Source organism: Melanerpes formicivorus, unplaced genomic scaffold (genome assembly GCF_026170545.1).
Source record: "Melanerpes formicivorus ecotype bairdi unplaced genomic scaffold, bMelFor1.0.p_v2 SCAF_73, whole genome shotgun sequence".
Classification (NCBI taxonomy): Eukaryota; Metazoa; Chordata; class Aves; order Piciformes; family Picidae; genus Melanerpes; species Melanerpes formicivorus.
The window spans coordinates 1,792,717-1,817,236 of NW_027142425.1; the positions used below are offsets into that span (position 1 = coordinate 1,792,717).

A 24,520-nucleotide genomic window follows, 5' to 3' on the forward strand; every position below is an offset into this window, starting at 1 on the left:
GTAGACTGGGAGCGGGTCCAGAGGAGGGTCACGAAAAGGATGGAACACCTCTCCTGTGAAGACTGAGAGTTGGGGTTGTTGAGCCTGGAGAAGAGGAGGCTCCTGGGAGAGCTTAGTGTGGCATTTCAGTACTTACAGAGGGTTTGCAAGAAACCTGGGGACAGACTTTTTAGCAGGGCTGCTGCAACAGGACAAGAGGAGATGGTTTGGAACTAGAAGAGGGAAGATTTGGGCAGCACAGAAGGAAGAGAGTTTTTACAGGGAGGGTGGTAACAGATTGGAATAGGTTGCCTAGAGAGATGGTAGGTGCCCATTGCTGGAAATTTTCCAGGTCAGGTTGGACAGGGCCTAACCTGATGTGCTTGAATGGGCAGCTGCTTCCTGCAGGGAAGTCCAACTAGGTGATCTTTGAAGGTCCCTTCCAAGCCAAAGCATTCTGTAATTCATTCTGTGGTGGTTGCTTGGCTCACTCTGCAGGGATGGGAGGAGATGGTTCCTTCATCTCTTGCTTTCTAGCCCTGAGATCATGTGGGAATGTTTTCTTCTTGTCAGGGAGCTGAGGCTGGCAGTCTCCCTGGCCTTGCCAGCACCTGTGCTCATTTCTGGTCAAGGTGGACAGCTAATGGAGTCTTTCATCTTCCTTCTGTGACTGCTGCTGCTTCTGCAAGCCAGAGCACAGTTAGAGGACATAGCTGAGCTGAACAGGATGGGTCCAGGCTCGGTGCCCCACTGCTGGCCCTGCACCAGAGCTGTTGGTGCAGGATCCCACTGCAGCTGAGCACATTTCCTGGAGCCGCAGCCAGCTCAGGGCCGCAGGCAGCCAGGCACAGCTGTCCTGCCTTCAGAGCAGCCATCTAGGTTTGGATCACGTTCCCAGCATCTGGCAGAAACACAGCATGCACCCATGTCAAACATAATATATTTATAGCAAAAATAGGCTTTTTCTGTAGCTTCCATACACAAAGTTTCTCCCGGTACATTTACGCAGTAAACAGGTCGACTGAAGCAGTGTGTGCTGGGCTGCCTCCACAGCTGCCCTTGCTTCAGGCTCCCACTTAACACAGGTGGCCTCATTCCTCTTCCATGGCTGCTCTCTGGAGCACCTCCCCAGCCCAGGGCTGCTGCACAGGCAGAGAGCAGTCCTGGCGCAGTGGTGCAGGCTCAGACAGGGACAGCCCAGCTTCAAGCAGCTTTCTGTAGTTCTCTGATGACTGCAGGCTCTTCCACAACGCTGGTAAACAGTGAGGGACTGGGCACAGGATCTCAGCCCTCTCAACATGGTTAGAAGATACAAGCCACAGTAACTCAGGAAGCTTTCCTTGTTCCTTCTGCCCCTCTGCTGCTAGGGGGTAGACGGGGGCCTTTGGGACAACCTCCAAAAGGACTGCCCAAAGTCCCTGGCAGGAACCTTCAGAGCCTGAACAATGTCAGAGGCCTTCTCAACCCACTGTGAGAGCACTAGGGGAGCCCTGCCAGCAAGAGCTTCACAGTTTGGAGTTCACCTGGGTCATTGCTTGTCCATCCCAGAGGGGTTTGGCACATAGACCTAAAGGACGGGACACGGAGGCAGCAAGCACATCCCCTTCCCACGCTGGGCTGGAGAAGAGCCCTTTCTTGGAGCCTGCACTCTTCCCTGCCTGACCATGGAACTCAGGACACTGCAATGCACCCACACGCTGCTGCCACTTGCTCCCAAGTGAGATGCATCACCCCAACGAGGCCAAGCACCAAAGGGTGGATCACAAGAAGGGCAGCCACTGCAGCACAGGGAAGGAAACCAGCTCTCCCCTTTGGCCTCCCTGCAGCGGCCAGGGCTCCTGCAGCATGCAGCCACGGAGCTTCTGCTGGCAGGAGAGCATGCCTCGAAACCAGCCCCAGTCCCTTCCCACCCTCCTGCGCCTCTGGCAGTCCTCCTTGGGCACGTTCAAGTCTCCAGCATCACACTGACATCTCAGCAGCACGGGTTTGCCTCACAGTTTGGTAATTGCACGTAACGGGACCACTCAGCGAGCCCCCCGGGGGGGTGTTGGGGGCGGGCAAAAGAACAAGACAGTCAGGGCAGCTAAAGTGAGCAATCCCTCGGCGGCCATCCCAGCACGAGGCTCACGAGTCCAGGGAGGGGTGGTGCCCGGCCCTGCCGCGGCACAGCTCCCCAGCCTCTAGGAGATCATGTACTGGGTGATGGCCTGCAGTGCGTACAGCAGCTCGGCCTGCATCCGGGCCTCCAGGATCAGCAGGTTCACGTGGACCTAGCGGAGAAGCAGGAGAGGTTCAGGCAGCTGCAGCGTGCGGCCGGCAGTGCTGCAAGCAAGCACCCACTCAGGCTACTCAGTCTTCTGGCATGGCAAAAATATGTCACCAACTTTTCCAGCACAGGCAGCTGCCCCTTCTCCCTCTTCCCAGTCCTGCAGGCTGTGGCTGCCTCCCAGAGCCGCATGCCAGAGACACTTAGCACCATCAATGCCAGGCTGGGGTTGATGCTGGCAGAGTCCCTGCCACCTACAGCAGCCACTCCTCTGAGTTACAGCTGGAGCAACAGTTCACCTGGATGGGCTATAATGGCCTGGGGGATGCCCATGCTGCCAGTAGCCCCTGTGCTCACCACTTCAGGCACCCCCACGCCATGGTGAGCCCAACCCCTTACAAGCAGCCAGTTTCCATTTCCCCCCTGCCCCCCTCAAACTCATTTGGTGGCTCAAAGGTTTCTGGTACCCCCACAGCCTCCAAAGCACCCCAGCCTGCAGCCCCTGCCCGCTTCTGGCCCCAGCACACCAGTAGCTGCCTCACCTTTTCACTGTGCTTGAACTGCTTCCAGAACCTGTCGAACATCTCAGCGTTGGTCTTCTCTGGGTAGCAGGTGACAGTTTTGATGTACACCTTGAGCACCCTCTCCAGCAGCTGGTTCACCTCCGCGTAGTCGTAGTCATCGTACCTGCCAGCACAGCTGGGAGTCACAGCCAGCACAGCTGGGAGTCACAGCCAGCACAGCTGGGAGTCACAGCCAGCACCACGGCCCCACACAGCACCTCCTCTGCTCTGCCCAGGGCAGAGCACTGCTGCAGGACAGGGCACACGGCCAGAGAGGCTGAGCAGCAATCCCCTGCCTCGCCAAACATCCGGGCAGGGAATTCACTGAGCTGGGGGTGTTCAGCCTGGAGAAGAGAAGGCTCCAGGCAGCCCAAGTAGTGGCCTGCCAGTACCTGAAGGGGCTACAAGCAGGATGGAGAGAGACTTTGCAAAGACCTGCAGTGACAGGACAAGGGGCAATGGCTTCCAACTAGAGAAGAGCGGATTTAGATTGCACGTGAGGAGCAAGTTCTGCACCAGGAGGCTGCTGGAACACTGCAACAGGTTGCCCAGGGAGGTGGTTGGAGCCCTATCCTTGGAGATCTTTAAGGTGAGGCTTGGCAGGGCTCTGAGCAACCTGATCTAGTGGAGGATGTCTCTGCTGACTGCAGAGGGGGTTGGACTGGATGAGCTTTGGAGGTCCCTTCCAACCCAGACCATTCTGTGATTCTTTTCCATTTGCAAGACAACCCTAGGGCCCCACCCTTCCCCCACTCCTGGCAGCTTGGTTCTCCCCAGGGCACCACAAGGTTGTTTCCCTACCTGATGCCAAACATGCAGTGGATGTAGTTCCAGATGCCCCGCTTGAAGACGGAGGGTTCACAGCCCTGCCTCTTGGCCATGGCAGTGCTTTGCAGGCCATCCACCATCCGAAACTTCTCATCTAGGAGATGCCCGATGTCCGAGTAGAGCCGGTTGACCAGCGAGAAGCCATGGTCCTCCCAGGAGTAATCCTGTGGAGCACACAAAGAGCCTTCTGCAACCACAAAAAGGGCTCCAGGGCATGTTCCCAGGAAAGGCTGGAGACTCTGGGACACAGCAAAATTAAATAGGTTTGGTCTGGGGGCAGCACTGCCACAAATCACAATAGCCCCCATCAGCCAGCTTCTGAATGCTTCTGACCCTTGCCTACAGGAGGCCCTTTGAGAACGGAAGTCGCAGACCACCTCCCTCTCCCCAGGCCTCGTGGGGCAGGTCCCCTCTCAGGGCTGAGCTCCCCTGCAAAAGCAGCTGTACCAGATCTGGGCTGCACAGGTACCCCCATGACTGTCTGCTCCCCACCAGGAGCCAAGGAGAGGAGAGGAGCCTGGGCTGCTGCCCACCGGGAGAGCAGGAACCTCACCTGGACTCTGAATACCTGCGTCTGATTCTCGTCGCGCCGCGCAAAGTCCTGGTATCCAAAGTCAGGGTCCTGCATGTAGCAGGCAAGGTTGGTGGCACCGGTGACTTCCCCATCAGGATCAGCTAGAGGGGAGAGCCCTGCAGATGAGTCAGTGACACACAGCTGCCCTGTGCCCAGCTGCAACATGCAGCAACAGCTGGGCCTTGCTTCTTTGGGATGCATCACTGCTTTCTTCCCTCCCCACCAGCATCCCAGGAGCCCCTCTCCGAGCCACACATCACAGAAGGTGTAAGTGCAGACACGGGGGAGTAATAGCCAGGTACGCCCATCCTGCTCCCCCCTCCATCCCTGCCCCTCACCTTCCTCCCGGTCGTGCTGCAGCAGCCTCATCTCCTCCCTGCCCTCGGTCTCCACGTGGATCCGCTGCATGCGTTCCCGCAGAGAATCCAGCTCCATGCAGGAGTCCAGAGACTGCACAGACACAGGGTCAGGGGTGAGGGCAGCGGCCCCAGCCACGGCCCCATCCCCCTGCAGACCCAGCCTCCGGCGCTCACCCCGCTTGCGGCTGACGCGCAGCAGCTCCTGGCCGCAGCCGTTGCTGGCTTCACAGATGCACTGGGTACCAGGGGACAAGGCCTTCAGCGAGCCGCGGCCCCCCAGCCCCTCGTCCTGCTCGCAGCCACAGCCGAAGACAAAGCTGGCGAGGGCATGGCAGTGTGCCAGGAGGACAACAGCGTGCACCAGCTCTGCCAGCGACCAGCTCCACTCACTGATCTTCAGCAGCTTCTGCAGGACACAGGCAGACAGCGGTGTGCTGCAGGCAGGGTGCGGGCACCCCCGGGCACGCCGCCGTCCCCACCACCACCACACACCCAGAGGCCCCCTCGGTACCTCAATGTGCTCCTTGGTGATGAGCCACGGCCGGTGTGCCAGGATCTTGTTGATCTCGTTGAGGTTGCGGAGCTTGGGGGGGATGTAGTCGAGGCCCCGCAGCCACTGGGGATCGCCCCCCGCCTGCAGGAACTGCAGCACGTGCAGGTTCACCAGGTAGCGGCAGTGGTGCCGGGCAGCTGCCTGCAGGAGCAGCCTGTCAGCACCCCCATGCTACACCCCCCGGGGCAGGTGTCCTGGGACCCAGCGCCCCCCTCCCACCCACCCTCCGCTCTGTGACACTCATGGCCTCTGCAGCCAAGCCCGTGGCAGGAGCTGGCTGCTGGCAGGGCTGGGCAGCAGCCCCCTGGCCCTCGGTGGCTCACCATGATGGCAATGTAGTGGCGGCAGTCAAAGGGCAGCGGCCCGTCCATGTGCATCAGGTAGTGCTGAGTCTTGAGGAAGCTGTCGAGGTACTGCGGGTGGTAGCCCATCTGCTGGGTCACCGCCTCCAGCCGCCCCCGGTTCGCCAGCACCTTCACAAGCAGCAGCTGGGGGCGCTCAGGGTCGCTGCTGGACATCTTCACTACCTGCCGGGAACAGGCTCTGCTTAGCTCTCCTAGAGCAACTCCTGCTGCAACAGCCCACACCGGCCAAGCCCGGGCTCTGTTGGGGCTGGGACCAACTCTCCCAGCTTGGTGCCCCCAAAAGAACACCATCAGAGAGCTGGGGAGAGCACTGCTCAGTGGGGCCACTGCTAGCAGGAGAACAGGCTGCAAGAAACACAGGTTGGTCTCTGCCTGGGAGAGGACATTGCCTGGGGAGCAGAAGCAAAGAACCAACTACAGTTGATGTTTCCTTGCAGCCTTAGTGACAATGCAAGGGCAGAGCAGGAGAAATGTGACAGGTGGGAGACAGTCCAGAATAGAGCAGCCCATCAGCCTCATCTCCTGAACCCTGCACCACCAGCACTGAGGCCTTCCCACCCTGCACTAGGACAGGAGAGCTGTGGTGCCAGCTGAGCTGCTCCCATGCTTCTGCCTAGCAAGCCAAGGGGCAAGAGATGCTCTCCCAACCACTTGGTTGGGAGCACATAAAGGGGCTCAGAGGTCTTCCCACACTCTGCCCAAGGAGGTCCCACAGCACATGGTTAAGTGGCACAGCTAGCACCAGGTGTGCCCACTGGTGGAAAGATGGGCAGCTTGGTGAGGGAGGTCCATACACACCCAGCAGCACCCACCCCAGCCAAACACAGCCACGAGCCACACCGCCCCTGTCCCTCCAGAGAGAGTGGTGGGACCAGAGGGTGGGGATGTGCAAAAGTCACCCTGGCAGCTGCTGCACCCCCTTGCCACACCTCCTGATAGCAGGTTCTGCACCTGCAGCTCATCTGCACCGAGCCATGGGTGCAGCAGAAGCCAGCTCCTGTCACACAGCCATGGCTGCTGCTCACACACAGCGGCCCAGGCAGCACCCTCAGAGGCAGAGGGTGCACCTCCCATCTGGGGCTCCAATCAAAGTCTCACCGGGGAGCAATCTGCCACCCTGACACCACCTTCCTCCCACCTGTCTCTCCAAAGGCTGGTGGCATGGTGACCGCTGTGACACAGTGCAAACCAGAAGCACGTCTGTAAATCAGTCCCAGCACGGCTGCTGACCAGGACCCCTCATGCCCTGGGCACCTCACCTTGCCAGCAGCTATCCTGCCAATCAGAGAGCCATCAGGGCATTCACTTCTGCAGCAGCTTGATATGCTGCCGTGGGGTGACCCAGGGGGTCGAGGCAGCACCAGCAAGGATGGCAAAGCCAAGGGGCATGGAGTGGAGCACGGGAAGCAGAGAGGGACTGAGCCACACAGCTGCATGGAGCAGCTGCACTCACACAAGCAGCACAGGGAAGCAGCTCTGGCTATTTTCTGCTGCCCTGCACTTGTGACAAACACTCTGGCTCAGGTATCAAGAGATGTACTTTGTGCCATTTGGAGCTTCCTCTTCCCATTTGGTCAAGCAGGTCCAAAAAAAACCCCAAACCCTAAATTAAGATGGGGAGGGAAGAAGAGCAATGCATTCTCGGTCCTTTGGGAGAAGGTGCATGCCAGAAGTGACCTGCAAAAGTCCCTGACAGAGTCCCTCTGCTAAAGGAAATGCCCTGAGCACACCCCTGGATCTACAGCTACTGGTCTTTTGGTGGGCAGAGGTGGAGGAGCTGGGGACCCTCCCACTCTCACCAAGGGAAGATGATCCCCAGTGATGACCCGTGTGGGAGCCCAGGGCTCAGCCTCCAGGCCACCAGCTCTCCCTGCTCTCCTCCAGGTGACATCAGCTGGGTTGGAAGGGGACGATAAAGGAAAGGTACAGGGCAATTCCTCACCTCAGTCCTCACCACCCAGCTGGGCACTCCTGCCTGCTCCCCATGATACCGGCTCAGCCCAGGGGGCCTCCTGATGTCACCACATACACCCTCCCTGCTTCACCTCCCTCTCTCATCGCCCCGGTGCCACCTTCCTCAACCTTCCCAACCATAACCCTCCTCCTTCCCTGCGCCCATTCAAAGGCCTGGCCACAGGGGACCATCGTCCCCCTCCTGCTGCCTCCCTTCCCAGGAGGGGTTTCATGTGCCCACAGCACCCCTGAACCCCAGGAGCACCCCCGACCTCACCCCCTCCCTGCTCGGGCAGGGGGTTTTGGGGAGTTATGCCAGGCGCTGCCCGGGCAGCCAATCGCCGAGCAGCAGTTTGCATGTAAAGCAGGCAGGAGGATGGAGGAGCTCGGCCGCTCCAGTGCCCTGCGACCGGGAGAAAGGCCGGGCGGTGCCGGGAGCCATGGGAGAAGGGCTGGGGGACCCCGGCTGGGCAAGGCTCAGTGATGTGATCCCCTCCTCCCTCCCTTTACAAGAGGAGACCGCAGCTCCGCCAGTGCCGGGGCCCCCGCCGGTGATGCTCGCTGGGGGCGCGGCGGACACGTCTCGTCCGGTCCCCTGCCCCGGTTCTCGAGGGGCAGGGGAAGTGCTAGTGCCTGCGGCGCGAGGCCCGGCGCCGGCAACCGGTAACCGGTACCGGGGTCCATTGTGCGGGCGGCCACAGCGCCCCCGGTGCTTGCTGCGGGCAGTGCAGGCGGAGAGAGAAAAACAAGTTTGATTGGCAGTGATGGAGGCACGGCGCCTCCCGCATCCCGCACAAAGGGGACGGGGACGGAGCCGCTGCACTGGCACCGCTACTGGGCTGCCGGTCACTGTATCGGGAGATTATGTCTCGCTGGCCTCACAGCCGCGCCGGGCCGGAGGCGGCGAGCAGGGCCGAGTCCAGTGCTCCGGTACGGGCTCCGGCGGCGGCGGGGCGGGTCTGGTCCTACCTGTCCCGGCAGCCGCTGGCACCGACTTCCTCGGGGATGCTGCACGCTCTGGGGACACACGATCATGGTGAGCCGGTGCCGTCTGCAGCGCCAGTGACCGGCGCCGGTCCCTACCGCCCGCCCCCTCCTGCCCCGTCCCGGCTGCCGGCAGCGCTGAGCCGGGGACCGCGGGGGCGGGGTCAGGGCTTCGCTTCCATCAATCACCGCTGTGAGGGGGCGGGATCATCGCGTCCCTTTCACCAATCACCGCCGTGAGGGAGCGGGGCCATCGTCTCCCTTCCACCAGTCACCGCCGTAAGGGGCCGTGCCCCCGCTCCGTCTTCACCAATCGCCGCCGCGAGGGGGCAGGGCTGCCGGCGCCGAGTTCCCTATGGGCCTCGAGGGGCGGGACCCGACGCACCACGTGGGCAGGTGGAAAATTTCTTGTCCGCCAGGCGCAGAGGCACTGCCTGCCGCGGGCAGCCGCTGGGGGGCGCAGTGGGGCTGGGCTCGAGGCCTGTCCCGGTGTCCCCGTCTTTGTTTCCGCCTGTCCTGGTATCCCCCTGTCCTTGTGTCCCCCTGTCTTTGTTTACCCCTCTTTTTGTGTCCCACTCTCCTCGTCCCCTTCTTCCGTTTCCGTTTCTGCTCAGCCCAGGGTGCCTCCTGCTGTTCTCAACAGCCACATCCTACCGCCTTGCCTCCCCAGCCTCGCTCATCGCCCCCGGTGCTCCCTTCCTCACCCTTCCCGGCCGTAACCCTCCTCCTTTCCTGTTCCCACTCCAAGATCTGGGCACGGGGAAGCATCGCCCCCCTCCTGCTGCCCCGATTCCCAGGAGGAGTTTCATGTGCCCACCACAGTACCCCCCGACCCCTCACACCCTCCCTGCCCGGGCAGGGGAGCAATGCCCGGCGCTGCCCGCGGAGCCAACCAGCCAATGGACAGCAGATTGCCTGTGAAGCAGGCAGGAGGATGGAGGAATTCGGCCGTACCTATGCCCTGCGACCGGTAGCCATGAGAGAAAGCCCGGGGGACGCCTTCTCTCCCCCCCCCCCCCCCCCCCCCCCCCCGATCAGACTCTGCCATGTGAACCGTCCCACCCGCAGTGCTCTGTCCCTCTGTAAGGCGAGACCAGGGCTGTGGCGGTACCAGTGGCTCTGCCAGCGATGGTGGTGTGCCCCTGTCCTCATCCCCTCCCTCAGCTGCCACCCACCCGTCCACACAGATAGCAGCAGCCAAGGGGCAGCCCCAGCCTTTATTGAGCCTCAGAGCTGTCCCTCCTGCTTCCCTGTCCCCAGACGTGCTCTGGAGGGTGAAGCTGCCTTGTGCCAGGTCCTCTCCATCCCCACGCTGCCTAGGCCTTGCCCCAATGCCTTTGCCTGCACAGAGAGGCAGAGCACTGGGGGCTGCAGTGAAGGGGTGAAGCAGTGTGGGGACAATGAGGATGTGGTCACAGGGTTAGCAGGGCAGAGGAATGGAGCCTGAGGATGCTGGAGGACATGGGGCATGAGGGTATTGGGGCATGGGGACAGAGAAGCAGGCCGTATTGAGCCAGCAGCCATGGGATCAAGCCAGGGCATGAGGGTGAAGGGCATGAGGGTGAAGGGCATGAGGGTGAAGGGCATGGGGCACAGCAGACATAAGGATGGGACTGTGGGGCATGAGGGGAACAGGGCAGCGGGGAGCAGGAGCGACAAAGCATGGGGACAGGAGCAGCTTCTGCATTGAGCTGTGTGCCCACGAGGTGCAAGAGCCCTCAGGTGGCAAGGGCTGGCCTGTGACTGATAGTGTCCACCTGTCCCCAGGGCAGAGGTGGTCTTAGTGAAGGTTGGCAAGGCCATTCTGGCTGCCCTAGGAGCCACCAGCAGCCTCTTACTGCTCCTTGGCCTTACGCCATTGAGAGCAGTCTCCATGTTAGATGTCCTCTCCTCCAGCATCTGCAGCACACCAACCTGCTTCCTGTGCACGTGCTCGCCCTGCAGCTGCAGGATCTCTGCCACCAGAGCCAGGCCCTGATGCCTGTGCACAGCTACCCAGATGCTTCCCATTGCTGCCCCTTCACCTATCTGTCAGCACAGGCCTGGGGCACTCTAGGAGGGGTGTGAAGGACCAGCATGTGTGCCCCTCCTGAGTCCCTGTGGGACAGCCCTGCGGTCCTGCCTGTCTGCCGTGCCTCGCTGCCTGCAGCACTGCCAGGATCCCTGGGGACTGGAGGCTTCCATTTCCCTGGACACTTCCCAGGCAGTCTAAACTCCACCCTGCACACACCATAGGTGCCAGGACCGGGGGCAATTTGTTGGCCCTTTCTCAGGCCAGAAAACTTTAATAGCAGCTTGGGAGTGCCCAGCTCATCCTGCAGGTTGACAACATCTAGAAAATCTGGGAGGTGGCTGTAGGCTGCCAGCGTGGCAAGCTGGGGACCCCTCAGCCTGTATGGCATCCCCTGCCAAGACAAGGGAAGAGCTGCTGCCCCACAGCCAGGGCTTACTGGTGTCAGGCACCCCCACCAGGATGGCACAGCTGGTGTTGGCTAGAAAGCGTTGGCCATCTGCAGGGAGAGCAGTGGGGGCTGAGGGCACCAGTCGGCCCTGACAGAGCCCAGAGCCTGAGGGTGCCACCCAGTGTAGCCACAGTGCGTTCCACACTGTGCCCGGGTGGCAGCACCAGGGGATGGCCGGCAGGAGCGCCACCCTTGTGCCGTGTATGAATGAAGGTGCTGCTGCTGTGAGCCCAGGACAGTGGGGCTGGGCCCCACCCCCCTGCACTGCGGGGGTCGGAGGTGGGCCAGGCTCTGCCAGCACTGCCCCGAGCAGATGAGCCCAGCTGAACCCCCGGTGCCAAGGAGTTTTATTGTGGCAGAAAGCTGGGGTGTGGATGAAGGAGTGGCGAGACCCCAGAGGGACAGCTGGGCTCCCTCGGCGCCCCAGGGGCAGCACCCTCGGGGTTGGGGTTGGCACGGTGGTGGCTGGGCGTGAGTGCTGACACAGGTGGGACACGGGAACAGCCACACAGCCAAGGACGAAATGCAAAGAGTACATTTATTTCCAGCGCCTCGCCGAGGGGGATCCCTGAAGCAGCAGCCGAGCAGAGGCAGGCGAGCAGGGGTTCAGGCACCGCGGGGCTGGGTCCGTGCTGCAGCATCACTGCCCCTGCTGGTTTTGCCTGCTCGTCAGGGAGCACTGCAAGGCAATTCGCCACTGTGCTTTGATCTTTGCCACAGCGGGGCCGAGAACTCGGGCATGTTCCACAGGGTGCCTCTAAGTCTACCCCAGGCCTGTGTCAGCCAAACACAGATGTTCTGCTTATCAAGCACACCAGGCTAAACAACAATTATGTGATCTGTGTATTTTCCTGCACCTCAGCTGCAAGTCACTTGAGCATGCTCACAATTCCCCTTGCCAATCTTATTATTGTCCCACGCTTGACTCCTCTGGCCCTTGGTACTTCTCAGCCCCTGTGTCCTCATTAGTCAACCAGTGGTTCTTGCCTACTAGGCTGTAGCTGGGCTTGGCATCAGCTAGGGTCAGGCCCCTGGGCAGCCCCCTTGCCACCACACATCTCTGGGTGTACTTGTGGACACTTAGGGGCAGGAGGTGGGCCCCCAGCAACTCCAACATGCTCAATGTGGAGCCTCACAGGAGAGCTCCCATGGTTCTGCTCTGCCATGGTGACCCTGTGAGGGATCATGTACTCAGGAAGGCAGGATGCCACCCAACTGTCCTGGCTGTCCCAAGGACCGGGAAGGTGCTGGCACCATGCACTGTGCCCAGTGTGCTGCAGCACACCCAGAGTGGCACCCATAGCGGCACCCAGTGCCCCCAACGCATCAGATGCATGCAACAAATAGTGCCCCCAGGACGCCATGGCCTGCAGCACACATGCTGAGCGCTGCCCCATCGCACCACCCAGTGACCCCATCACACTGCCCAGTGTCCCCAGCACCCTGCAGGGCAGCCAGCATGCAGCAGGGCAGCACGGCTGCCATGGCACTGTGGATCAGGGCTGGGGGGCCTGGACATTTGGCAGGGGCAAGGCAGGAGCAGGGAGCAAGGCCACAGGGCAGCGAGGTTTCAGGCAGCAGAGGTGCAAAGCATGTGGGGCACAGGGGTGAAGCAGCATGGGGGTCACATTCCCAGGTAGCTGCTGTTGTAGGGGCTGTGCTCACGGGAGGCAGCCAGGGCCCCAGGCAGCGCTGACAGTGAGTGGTTGCTGCTCTCCCAGAAGGGCTCGTGGCTGTCCCTGGATGACAGCTCGCTCACATAGCAGATGTTCTCGCTGTAGTTGGGTTTGAAGCTCTCCACAAAGTCTTTGGGAACTCCAACCCATTCCTGCAGGGAGCAGAGCAGGGTGAGAGGAGCCACCGCAGAGCCCTGTCCCACCCCTGCAGAGACAGGAGTGAGCCCAGGGCAGGGCTGCCCACAGCAGCCTTACCTGGAAGTTGCCATTATGGGTGATGAAGAGCTCATCAAATTTCTTGCTGGGGTTGGGGATTCGGGGCATCAGGATGACCCAGACCCTGCAGAGGGGAGATGTGTCAGAGGGGAACAGCCCCAGCGCTGCTGCGCGCCGCCAGCCCTCCACACTCACCTTTCCATGCGCACCAGCAGCACCACGAGGATCAGCAAAAGCAGGCAGGAGGCAATGGGGATCAAGACTGTGTGGATCCAGAACCAGTGTGGCTGCTCCTCTGCCATGCCTGGAAAGAGACGGGGTGACACAGACCCCTGGCTGGGCCACCACCACACAGTGGGGCGGGCATGCCAGTGGCCCTTCATGGGTGGCCTTGGGAGCTCAGCTTTGTCCACAGCAGGGCTCAGATGCGAATGGAAGCTGGAGAAGGGGCCCATTCCCAAGACCTGCCACACTGTCAGCACAACTAACTGCTTGTCCTGGACCAGCTGTGCCAGAGCAGCCCTCCAGGGCTAAGAAACCCCTGGGGAAAGCCATCAGGTCTCACTGACAGGAGGTATTTGGCTTCCAGAAATGCAAAGGATGCAGGGGTGGATGCTACTGCCTGCGCCACAGATGCCTGCGTGGGTCTTGCCCCTCTGGCTGCTGCCTCAGGCTGCTTCTCCACTTGCTTGGCCAGCTCCAGCCTGCCGAGCCCCACTGTGCCCCAGCCCATCCTGTCCTGCCCCAGCCCTCAGCACCTACCGTTGCTGGTGGCATTGCTGCCCCAGACCACGGGGACGCTCCACTCGCTCCAGAGCTGGGTGTTGCCGCAGAAGGTGTTGATCTTGCTGCGCACGTAGAAGGTGTAGTACTTCTCGTAGTCCACGCTGGGGAAGGAGAAGATGTCTCTTTTCACACGGTACTCCTGCAGAGAGACGGGGGCCGTGCCATGAGAGCCTGCACTGCCAGGGATGCTGGTGCGTGGCTCGTCTTCAGGCACAACCGTGGGGTGCTGTGCCCCACGCCCCTCACCGTCCAGCTGGTGTCCTTGTTGCTCTTGTACTTGACAGCGTGCTCCAGGCAGTCAGCGTTTCTGTACGGAGAGGTCCAGCTCAGCTCTAGCTGGTTGCCACTCATGTTGCGGATGGTCAGGTTCACAGGTGCCCCTGGTTTCACTTCAAGGAACAGGAGATTGCTAGTGAGTGCTGCCAGCTGGGGTGTGATGTGGCAGCCCTGAGGACCCACAGCCCCGCTCCTGACCCACTGCAGCTCCGCAGAGGGGGTGCCCCTCTGTGCTCCGTACCCAGGTTTTGCAGCTCCATGACCTTGCTGGAAGTCAGGGTCCTGCCATTGAGACTGGCATTGAGGAGGACGTGGAAGGGCAGGAACTGGATGATCTCACTCTTGTTGAAATGGCAACCAACACGAACGCCCTGGGCCTGCAGGTACTGCTGGCACTCCACCGCAGGCAAACTGCCCTTGTACCTGTGCCACAGAAGGTTACCAGGGCTCCCCAAGACTCTGCACACCCCAGCCCTTCCCAGCAGCCTTGTGCCCAGCACATCTCATTCTGTGTGCCCTGGAGTCAGAGCCTCCTCTCCTGCAGGCTCAAGGAAGAGTGGCAGGCTGATGCTGAGCCCAGCAATGCTGGCACCAGCCACCCATGCAGGGACCCTCTGCAGGACACTGCCATGTGGCTGGGCCCTGGGGAAAGGGCACCTACCAGTAGTGGAGGGAGTAGTTGGCTGTGAGTGTCTCTCTGCTTCCCCAGGTGCAGGTCATGTACTCCTCGTTGAACACGACACAGTCGACCCCTGCAAGGGGCAGACACCACTGGGCACCATGGCGGTGGGTGGCTGCGGCGGGGCCCGAGTGTGCAGCGAGGACACACGGCACACGGCAGGGGCCCTGCACGCCCTGTCAGCCTCGCTCAGTGCCAACGCCCAGCTCTTCTGGCGGAGCTGCGCTGCCGCCTGCCTGCAGTGCCGGCCCCTTCCCCACTGACACACGCTGTGTTGGTGATGCCTGAGCTCCCGGCAGCCTCATGGCTTCCTTCAGAGCACTGCTGCCCAAGCAGCTGTCCCTCCACTACCGCTGGCTCCTCACGCTGTGGCTCTCATCCGGGTTTCTATACCTGCTCCTCTTAATCACCCCATGGCTGCCATTTGCAGCCCCTGGTACTGTGAGATGGGATAGAACCGCCCCCCCTTGCCAAGTAATTTTGCTTGTCCCATGGGAAAAGTGGAAGTTCCCCAGCATTTGTGCCCCGTGTCTCCATTCTGGCTAAATTCCTTTCACCATTACCCTTTTGGGTGCTTGTAGGTGCCCCTGTGTCAGGGGCTCTGCTGGGCTGTGCTTCCCACCACAGCCACTCTGCCATGGGGCCAGAGGGGAAACCTCAGCACTGTGGTCTCTGCAGGAAGCACTGTCGAGCCCTGGGGGGCTGAGTAGCTGCTCCAGGCACCCACGCTGGCTTCTCTGCCCCCTCCTTCTGCCACGCTATGCCAGCTCTGGTCCTGCCCACACACCTGGAGGCCACATCCTGAGCTGGCTGAGGGCTGCAGGGCTCCCGGGGTGGTGCCAGTCACCACATCAGTTATCACACCTCTGTCCACTCTGGTGGTTGGGGGCATGGCTCACTGCAGACAAGCTCCTCAGATGGACTGAGCTGCCTTGCAGAGACCTTGAAAGTGCCAAACCAGCCACTGGCAGCTGAGAGCTGTCCTGGAGGCTGACAGGAAATGGGATTTTCTCCCCCTGAAAATCAGGCAATGGGACACCTGGTCCCTTCCAAGGTTCAAACCCACCAGCCAGCACTGTGGGGGCAGGAGAAAGTTGGGCTTCCCTGGACTGCAAGGGAACACAGCAGAGCAAAGCGGCACTGAACTCTGGCTGCTCCACACACGGCGATGGCAGGCGTCTTCCTGGCAGCCCAGGGGCACAGAGGGGCTGCCTTGACAGCCAAAGCTGATGTTTTACTGACAGACAGCCAGAAGTGGTTTTTTTTTCTCAGAAAATAACATCTGGGATGATGATGCCAGGTGGAAAGTGTCTTCTGTCCCCTGTCAGTCCCCTGCACGCAGAGGGGATGATAAGGGCAGATGGTGCAGATCTGCTGGCTGCTGCCCTGCCTGGCTGCTGCCTGGGGCCGATAGGATCTGCACACGCCATCCTGGGGCAGCCCCCTGCTACAGCCTGCCAGGGAAGACTCCTATGGCCAGGGGCCTTCCTGGCAGCACTGTGGGGCCAGCAGAGCCATGGGGCCAGGAGCTGAAGGGCCAGTACTGCTGCAGGCTGGTAGCCATGGGGGCCTGTGCTGCCAGCAGCACTCCAATGCTGAGATGGGAACAAGGACACCCCAGCAGGGCTCCCACTTACAGCTGGTCTCCTCTGGCAGCCTCACTGCAAGGGGCCAGGTAGGTGCTGGGGGTCCCAGGTCACCCCGGTGGTCAAGGGCTTTCTGGCACATGCCCTAACAGCTTGCCAGCTGACAGCCCCACAGCCTACCCTCGCCTGCCATCAGTGAGGAGCGACATCCTCCAGCCCTACCACCCACGGGCATGCTGCCATGCTGCCCTCCTTGGGGCCCACGTTCCTCCTTACCTGGGTGGCCACGGGCAGCAACAAGGTTTGGGCCCAGCCTGCAAAGGCGGAGGAGGAGGATGGGTGCGAGGAAGGCGCTGAGCAGCGCCATGGCGGAGTGAGTCTCTGTGCACAGCCCACCATGCGCTGGCTGCCACTTCCGCTCCCACAGCACTTCCTGCCCGGCAGCCCCGCCTGGCGCCTGGGCCTGACCCCATGCCGTGCCCCGTGGGTCACTGCCGTGGGGACTGCTTTACATCGTGCCAGGGCCACGCTCCAGCAGGGGCCCACGGCTTGTCCCTTCCTGCCCAGGCGCTAGTGCTCACCCCTCCAGGCCCTCCTTTCCTTCCCTGCAGGACCAGGGTGGGATCCCTGAGCTGTGTGTCCTGGGCTGGGGCCCTGAGGACTGGGCAGAACTGGGAATCACTGGAGCTGTCCTGGGCAGCAGCTACGGGGAGAAAGGCACAAAGGGGCTCGTGGGGCATATGTAGGGAGCAGGGGGCAGTCACGGGAGGTGGTCGTAGAGGCCAGCGATGGTATCAGTGGCGACAACAGTGATGAGGGTGGGGTTGAGTGGCCATTGGGCTGCCAGGGAGGGTGCAGGGAGAAGTGTCTGGGACAGCCTGGGCAGCAAGGGTGATGGGATGCAGGTAATGGTGATGGCAGCCAGGGGTGATGGGGGGCAGGGCAGTGCTGGGGGTAAGGGCTTCAGGGCAGTGCTGGGGGTAAGGATGAAGACAGGCAGTGGGGGGGGGCTGTGAGGCATAGTGCCAGGGTAACGGTGAGTGCAGCAGGGGGCTACAGGGCAGTGCAGAGGGCAAGGGTGAAGGCGGATGGGGATGGGGGCTGCAGGGTAGCGGCAGAGGTCAGGACAAAGGCAGGCGTGTGTGGGGGGCTGCAGGGCAATACTGAGGGTCAGGGTGAAAGTAGCGGGGGGTGGGGGGCTGCAGGGCAGTGCCAGGATCAGGGTGAAGGCAGTCGGGGGCGGGGGGCTGCAGGGCAGTGCCAGGATCAGGGTGAAGGCAGTCAGGGGCGGGGGGCTGCAGGGCAGTGCCAGGATCAGGGTGAAGGCAGTCGGGGGCGGGGGGCTGCAGGGCAGTGCCAGGATCAGGGTGAAGGCAGTCGGGGGCGGGGGGCTGCAGGGCAGTGCCAGGATCAGGGTGAAGGCAGTCGGGGGCGGGGGGCTGCAGGGCAGTGCCTGGGTCAGGGTGAAGGCAGCTGGGGGCGGGGGGCTGCAGGGCAATGCCAGGATCAGGGTGAAGGCAGCCGGGGGCAGGGGGCTGCAGGGCAATGCCAGGATCAGGGTGAAGGCAGCTGGGGGCAGGGGGCTGCAGGGCAATGCCAGGATCAGGGTGAAGGCAGCCGGGGGCGGGGGGCGGCAGGGCAGTGCCGGGGTCAGGGCGAAGGCAGCCGGGGGCGGGGGGCGGCAGGGCAGTGCCGGGGTCAGGGTGAAGGCAGCCGGGGGCGGGGGGCGGCAGGGCAATGCCAGGATCAGGGTGAAGGCAGCCGGGGGCGGGGGGCGGCAGGGCAGTGCCGGGGTCAGGGCGAAGGCAGCCGGGGGCGGGGGGCGGCAGGGCAGTGCCGGGGTCAGGGTGAAGGCAGCCGAGGGTGGGGGGCGGCAGGGCAGTGCCGGGGTCAGGGCGAAGGCAGCCGGGGGCGGGGGGCGGCAGGGCAGTGCCGGGGTCAGGGTGAAGGCAGCCGAGGGTGGGGGGCGGCAGGGCAGTGCCGGGGTCAGGGCGAAGGCAGCCGGGGGCGGGGGGGGGGGCGCTGGCTGTGTTTGGGTGTCCGAGTGCATGGTGCGTCACGTGACCTCGACTTAGCGCGTCGCCGGCGCAGCGCTTCCGCCAGGGGGCGCCGGGCCGCCCCTTCCATCTTCGGAACGTTCCGTCTCCTGTCGGCGCAGGCTCGGGCTCTCTCCGGCAGCGCTCGGGACTCTCCGTCCTTCTTCGGCTCCGTTTCGGGACGCCTCGGTTTCCCTCGGCGGCGCCCGTGACAACGTCGTGTGGCTCGGGCCTCTCCGGCGGCGCTCGGGCGGCCCCAGCGCGGGGCGCAGGCGCGGGTGGCTCCGGCGGCCCTTGTTGTGGCCCGGCCGCCTCCGCCCGCCGGCCGGCTCGGGATGGCGGCCTTCGGTGTCCTCAGCTACGAGCACCGCCCGCTTAAGCGCCCGCGCCTCGGCCCGCCCGACGTCTACCCACAGGACCCCAAGCAGAAGGAGGTGCGTGGCCTGGGCTTGTGGGGGTACCTGGGGTGCGGGGTCGCGGCTGTGGGGCTGGCAGTGAGGAGGCCCTGAGGGGGCGCAGGGACCCGCCGGGGTAGGGAGCCCTGCGCCCCCGTGGTGGCCTGGCATAGGGGAACCTTGTCCTGCCGGGCCCCTGTGTGAGTGGAGAGCCTGTCCGAGGCACCCGCGGTTCCTGTGTCTCGGCACTGGCCTAGGGCACTGCCCGGCAGGGAGGGCCCGGGGGAGGCCTGCCGGACCCACTGGGCCCTCGCCTTACCCTGTGCCCACGTCGGCTGAGCACCGCGGCGGGCGCAGAGCCTGCGGGCGTTTGTCGTACAGGGTCCTTCTGATCGTCCTTCCCTCGCAGGATGAGCTGACTGCTCTGAACGTCAAGCAAGGCTTCAATAACCAGCCGGCGGTCTCTGGGGACGAGCACGGCAGTGCCAAAAATGTCAATTTCAACCCAGCGAAGGTGAGAGCCATCGGGAAGGTGCGGGGGTTCGGCAGGGCTTGATGCTCGTAAGGACAGGCTGCTGGCTCCTGGACAGTCCTGCATCTCATTCCTTCTCCGTGTCCAGCATCAGGAGGCCCATCCCCTTTAGGGATGTGTTAGGACCTAACTCTCTGTCCTGATAGAATCAAGGTTCTACGTTGGTTTGGAATTGTGTCCCACCTGTCTTAAGGGCAGGGCTGTGTCTGCTGTATCTGTTAATCCAGTGTCTAGAACTCCTTATGTCCTGCAAATAAAGCACAAGACTAGCATGCCAGAAGTGGGAATCTTCTTCTTGTTGATGTGGTTACATACTGGCCCCAGTGGAAGAGAGGGAAGACTCCTTGAAACATCTGGCATTTAAAACAGGGACATTATATAACAGGGTTCACCTCTGCTTCTCCAGCCTGTAAAATCCAGGTGTTAGCTTCCTGGCCTCCCTGATAAGAGGACCTGGGATGGAAGGTGATCAGTTAACACAGTACATTTGTTTTGCTTGGCTGATGTCTGTCCAAGAAGCCTTCTTCCTGGTTTGACAAGCACTTATGGAGAGTGGTGTTGGTCTCAGCTCCAGCCCCTGCTCAGTTACTGGGCGAGTTGTCTGGAAGCTTCCCTTTTGCAAGTGTAGCGGAGGGAATTGTTGGCAGGGGTTGTTTTCTCATTCAGAAGTCGATGCTGTTGAGACTCCTGGTAGGAATGAGAGATGAGTTTTTGAGCACACAGAGTAGATCCCTGCCTTGTCACTCATCCTTTTTGTTCTGTGTTGCAGATCAGTTCCAATTTCAGCAGTATCATCGCGGAGAAGCTGCGGTGCAACACGCTGCCCGACACGGGGAGGCGGAAACCTCAGGTCAACCAGAAGGACAACTTCTGGCTGGTGACAGCACGTTCCCAGAGTGCCATAAACAACTGGTTCACAGATCTGGCTGGAACTAAGCCCCTCACTCATCTTGCTAAGAAGGTGTGTTGCAGGAGAGGCTGCCTGTCGGGGCAGAGCGTTCAGCCTTTGCTGCTTTCTGAAGTATTTATGCAGTAGAAGGTTTTTACTGTTTGGAGGAGCTGTGGTTTGTTTTTTTTTTCTCTCTGTCTTTGGAAGCTTTGAGCTTGAAGAGCACATCCTGGTGCTGTAGTGCACTGACTGTGGTTGCCCCTGCTCAAAGAACTGGTCTCTTGTCTGCTGTTTGGAGGTTGTGTCTGCCGTTGCCTTTTGGCAGTGAGATACCACAGACTGATGTGTAAGGTTCAGGAGTTTTTCCAAGAGCTGTCACTGCTGCCTTTGGGCTATTGAGATTAGGACCATTCCTGTTGGGGAGAATGTCTCAAGTTCTCCAAAGTCATAGTGAGAATTACTGGCAATAATGAGCTGAGACACTTCCCAGGCTGCTGTTGCAGTGCCACACTTCTCATTTTGAACTGAGAAGAGTATGTGTGCTATAGCTTCATCTCAGCCAGTCTGGGCTCTAGGGCTGGAGATTTCCCTGGTAGCACTGTGGAGTGTGACAGAGGAGTCTTGCTCTGCCATTTGACTGGGGCAGGAGGAGCCAACTGTTTGGGTGAGGAACTCTGCGCTCCAGCGCACAGCTGCTAGTTGTGGAACGGTAGTGGAGCATCTAGTTCAGAGGCTGGTCCTTGGTGTTCTGAGTCACTCCTGGGGGAGAAGTAATCCCATTTTCCTGCCTCTTTACAAACTTGGTCCTTGTGTCCTTCTTTGTGTGTTGGCTGTCACTTTCCTGAGGTCCTTGTGAGAGCTTGAACCTCTTGAGGCCTTCCCCCAGTTTCCTGCCAATGAGTCCCATCAGCTTTCCTGAGCTGAGACATGAGAGCAGCTGCTGTTGGTAGGCGAGGAGCCTGTGTCTTCGAGGCACTGAGGAATAGTTGGGAAGAATGTTCAGAAACATCCAGAGTGAGCAGTTGACTGTTGGTAGGTCAGGGACTTTGAGATGCCTGCTGGATGGAGCTGTGCTCTGAGCTGGTGCCGTTCCTGTGTGAGCACGGGCAGCATTCTGCTCACTGTAGCATTCTGTGGAAAGGAGCCCCACGGCTGTGCTGCTCACGTGCTGTGTCCTGCTTCCTGCTTTCCCACAGAAGTCAGGACTTTTGTAACACTGGGGTTTGTTTCCAAAAGGAAGAGCCTGGTCTGCAGCCTGTGCAGTGGATACTCTGACTCCATCTTTAGGCTGTATCTTCTGTAGTTGTTTATGTCCTCCCTGGGGGCTGTCCTCAAAGCTGTTTGCAGAATTCAGGGCATGGAAAGGCAGTGATGCCTTTGTGTCTCCTGTCAGTTTGTTTTGTTTCTGTTTGTACTGAAATGCAGCTCTGGTACTGCTGTTTTCTGCCCAGAGGTGAATTCTTGCAGCAGGTGTTCTGAGAGGCAGAGCAACAGAGTCCCTTTTGACTTGCACAGCTTGCGGTGCCTGCAGCGTGTGAGGTTGCTTTGGAGGAGTTCCCATCTAAACCCCTTGGTTCCAGCTCTCCCTCTCAATTCTGCTACAGGTGCCCATCTTTAGCAAGAAGGAAGAGGTCTTTGGTTATTTGGCTAAATACACTGTTCCAGTGATGAGAGCAGCCTGGCTCATCAAAATGACCTGTGCCTATTACGCTGCCATCACGGAGACCAAGGTGAAAAAGCGTCACGTCATCGACCCCTTCATTGGTAAGCCTCTGTGTGGAGCACTGCTGCTGCCTCTGGCAGATGTTTCCTTCTCAGCCTGCTCTTGAACAGCAAGAGCTACCCAGGAAAGCCTGCTTATAAATCCTGGTGCTTTGATGTGCATAACTGTCTGAGACAGCAGGGCCCACCTGTGAGCACACTGCTGGAAAATAACCGTTAGCAGCCACAAACCCTTCCTGAGAGCCTTCCTCTGCTTCTCCCTGTGAAGCTCTGTGCTGCTCCTCTGCTGCAGAACTTGTTTTTCCTTCCCCTCCAAAGACTGTAAGTGTTACAATTTAGCAGTGACTGATTAGCTGCTCCTGGAGTGAGTAAGCACATTTTCCAGAGAATTCCAGTATGCTGCTCTCTGTGTTTTCAATTCCTGGATCCCATTTCTAACAGCCTCTGCATCCTGGCCTCTCCAGATTACTGTGGTCTGGGAGAGCTCCCCTGGCTTCATTGTATGACTAGGACTGCAGGACCTGACCATACTGCTTTGAGAAGCAGCATTAACAGCTGAAGCCCCTGGAAGTGTTGGGGGTTTAATTTGTTCCTTCTCATTTATCTTTGGTGTGAACATTGCACAGGCTTCTTAGCTCTCTTTCTGGAGGTTGATGCATTTGTTAGATGCATTTCTTCCATTTCCTGTGCCTTTGGATGCTTGTCCTACTGCTGCCCTTCTAAGTGTGTGTTTTCACCTGCTTTCTATTTTGCCTTGACATTGCCCCAGAGGACTGCAATCATGCTATTATTGTGTGTGTTGAGTTTGTCTCCTGTGCAGTTAGGATTTATTGAAATCAATGATTTTCAAAGTGCTGCTGATGGCTCTACAGTGATACCTGAGAGAGCTTAGGAATGAGTTCAGAGCTGAAGTGTTTGCAGTATTTCTGCTCTCAGATTACTGAGGATGCTGAACCAAGCTGGCCCAGCCCTGCACCCCACTCCAGAGCCTCTTCTCTCCACTTGCTGATTCTCAATAAGTACAATTGAGGAAGCTTCTCTTTCCTGCTTCTCTTGTACAAGGTAGCTCTGCCCCCAGGCACTGAAGTTTCTCCCCTTGTTCCCCGTTTCTGTGGCTGCCTCTCTCTCCCTCCCACCCCCAGGCCATAAGCACAGCTAATATTGTGGCACTTACTTTTTCTTCTTTGTCTTCCTGTCCTTCTCAAAGGACAGGAACTTTTCTGAGTTTACAGCAGTGCACCAGTGTGGTTCTTTCCTGCTTGTGTTTGCCACTGCACTGGCTGCTGCCCTGTTTGCTCTTCCCCAGAGTGGACGCAGATCATCACCAAGTACCTCTCGGAGCAGCTGCAGAAGATTGCCGAGTTCTACAGGCAGCTCCCAGGGCAAGGCTGTGGGTCACCCTCTGGGCCAATGCCCCAAGAGGTGGAACAAGCTCTGAAGCAGTGGGACTACAACGAGAAGCTAGCTATGTTCATGTTCCAGGTGAGGGCCTGGAGGGGGCTGCTGGCTGGGTGTGTAGCAGAGGAGGGCTGAGGGAAACGGATGCAAGTGGATTTATTTTCCTGTGAATGGACTGCTAGGCCTGGATGCAGTTTGGAGCTCAGAGTAGTAGTACAGAACTCTGCAGCATCCCAGAGTTATTTTCTCTGTTAGAAAGCCAGCAGTGAGCATTGCTTGGTGGATGTTGCCTCAGGTTTTGTCCATTTGCTCTGCCCTCACCTGTGTGCAGGATGGCATGCTGGACCGGCACGAGTTCCTGACCTGGGTCCTGGAGTGCTTTGAGAAGATACGGTCAGGAGAGGATGAGTTCCTGAAAATGCTCTTACCCCTGCTGCTGAGGGTGAGAAATGGCTGCTGGCTTAGTCAGGAGCACTGACAGTCCCCTTCCTGTCACCTAAGGCATGATGAGTTGTTTTGTACTGACACCACTAGGGAGTGTCCCTCTGAGCAACCTTCTTAGCTCATAGCTTTAGTCCTGCTCTCTGCTGTTTCTTTCTCTTTTACCTGTTTCCCTGCTCTGAATGTGGTGATCACAGAGTCATTTTAGTTGGAAGGCACCTTCCAGATTATCCAGTCCAACCATTCCTTAATTGTACCAAGGCTGGTGCTAAACCATGGCCCTCATCATCTTTGGAACACCTACAGGGATGGGGATTTAGCCACCTCTCTGGGCAGCCTGTGCCAGGCTTTCAGAACCCTTCCAGTGGAGAAGTTTCTTCTGATGTCCAACCTAAACCTCCCCTGGGGCAACTTGAGGCATTTCCTCTCATCCTATCACTTGTTACTAGGGAGAAGAGCACAATCCCCATCTGGCTCCAACCTCCTTTCAGAGAGCTGTAGAGAGCCAGAGAGTCTCCCCTCAGCCTCCTCTTCTCCAGGCTGAACACCCCCAGGTCCCTCAGCTGCTCCTCCCCAGCCCCTTCCCCAGCTCTCTTGCCCTTCTCTGGACCTGCTGCAGCCCTCAGACCTTCTGGGAGTGAGGGACCCAAAACTGAACCCAGGACTCAAGGTGTGGCCTGAGCAGGGGATCCTGGCCCTGGTCCTGCTGTCTCCATTTCCTGCTCCAGGCCAGGCTGCTGGTGGCCTTCTTGCCCACGTGGGCACCCCCTGGCTCATCTTCAGCTGCTGTCAGCCAGCACCCCAAGGGCTTTCTCTGCTGGGCAGTTTGCAACCACTCTGCCCCCAGCCTGGAGCCTTCCTGGGGTTGTTGTGACCCAAGAGCAGGACCCAGCCCTTGGCCCTGTTGAACCTCCTCCCCCTGGCCTCAGCCCCTGGGTGCAGCCTGTGCAGAGCCTTCCTGCCCTCCAGCAGCTGAAGACAGCCAGCCAGCTTGGTGCCATC

General features: G+C 60.1%; 3 protein-coding genes across 6 annotated transcripts in view; 1 reads left to right on the forward strand and 2 right to left on the reverse strand.

Moving 5' to 3' along the window:
* Nucleotides 1-907: 907 nt before the first annotated feature.
* LOC137453902 (sestrin-3-like) lies at nucleotides 908-8,565 on the reverse strand. 3 transcript variants are annotated; one of them, XM_068163601.1, is made up of 8 exons: nucleotides 8,410-8,565; nucleotides 5,446-5,649; nucleotides 5,081-5,263; nucleotides 4,549-4,975; nucleotides 4,190-4,311; nucleotides 3,610-3,800; nucleotides 2,788-2,932; nucleotides 908-2,249 (listed from the first exon to the last, which is right to left on the reverse strand). In XM_068163601.1, exons 1-8 carry the CDS (start codon nucleotides 8,473-8,475, stop codon nucleotides 2,160-2,162), a joined length of 1,428 nt encoding a protein of 475 aa, XP_068019702.1. In that variant the 5' UTR covers nucleotides 8,476-8,565; the 3' UTR covers nucleotides 908-2,159. The 3 variants fall into 3 exon arrangements, with proteins under 3 accessions (XP_068019702.1, XP_068019703.1, XP_068019701.1); XM_068163602.1 differs by having other exon boundaries at nucleotides 4,205-4,326; XM_068163600.1 differs by having other exon boundaries at nucleotides 4,190-4,326.
* A 2,588-nt stretch (nucleotides 8,566-11,153) lies between these two features.
* On the reverse strand, nucleotides 11,154-16,514 carry IL2RG (interleukin 2 receptor subunit gamma). The gene is made up of 8 exons (XM_068163603.1): nucleotides 16,382-16,514; nucleotides 14,502-14,592; nucleotides 14,082-14,263; nucleotides 13,811-13,953; nucleotides 13,541-13,703; nucleotides 12,974-13,082; nucleotides 12,818-12,902; nucleotides 11,154-12,714 (listed from the first exon to the last, which is right to left on the reverse strand). The coding sequence occupies exons 1-8, from the start codon at nucleotides 16,470-16,472 to the stop codon at nucleotides 12,511-12,513; spliced, it is 1,068 nt and encodes a 355-aa protein (XP_068019704.1). The 5' UTR covers nucleotides 16,473-16,514; the 3' UTR covers nucleotides 11,154-12,510.
* A 1,901-nt stretch (nucleotides 16,515-18,415) lies between these two features.
* MED12 (mediator complex subunit 12) overlaps nucleotides 18,416-24,520 on the forward strand; it is a 44,439-nt gene continuing 38,334 nt past the window's right edge. For both annotated transcript variants that reach the window (XM_068163604.1, XM_068163605.1), the window contains exons 1-6: nucleotides 18,416-18,575; nucleotides 18,946-19,050; nucleotides 19,838-20,029; nucleotides 21,562-21,721; nucleotides 22,986-23,161; nucleotides 23,409-23,519. In XM_068163604.1, coding sequence (XP_068019705.1) covers nucleotides 18,477-18,575; nucleotides 18,946-19,050; nucleotides 19,838-20,029; nucleotides 21,562-21,721; nucleotides 22,986-23,161; nucleotides 23,409-23,519 — 843 coding nt within the window. In that variant the 5' untranslated portion in view covers nucleotides 18,416-18,476. The remainder of the gene's footprint in view (nucleotides 18,576-18,945; nucleotides 19,051-19,837; nucleotides 20,030-21,561; nucleotides 21,722-22,985; nucleotides 23,162-23,408; nucleotides 23,520-24,520) is intronic.

What these genes read in the sequence shown, in the direction of transcription:
- LOC137453902 (XM_068163600.1), bottom strand. Translation starts at nt 8,475, where the DNA reads ATGATCGTGTGTCCCCAGAGCGTGCAGCATCCCCGAGGAAGTCGGTGC. An exon ending in GCCACTACATTGCCATCATG is followed by an intron (nt 5,264 to 5,445) that starts GTGAGCCACCGA and finishes CTGCTCCTGCAG; the next exon opens with GCAGCTGCCCGGCACCACTG. An exon ending in GCAGCACGACCGGGAGGAAG is followed by an intron (nt 4,327 to 4,548) that starts GTGAGGGGCAGG and finishes ACTCATCTGCAG; the next exon opens with GGCTCTCCCCTCTAGCTGAT.
- IL2RG (XM_068163603.1), bottom strand. Translation starts at nt 16,472, where the DNA reads ATGGCGCTGCTCAGCGCCTTCCTCGCACCCATCCTCCTCCTCCGCCTT. An exon ending in ACAAGGACACCAGCTGGACG is followed by an intron (nt 13,704 to 13,810) that starts GTGAGGGGCGTG and finishes GTCTCTCTGCAG; the next exon opens with GAGTACCGTGTGAAAAGAGA. An exon ending in CAGCAATGCCACCAGCAACG is followed by an intron (nt 13,083 to 13,540) that starts GTAGGTGCTGAG and finishes GTCTCTTTCCAG; the next exon opens with GCATGGCAGAGGAGCAGCCA.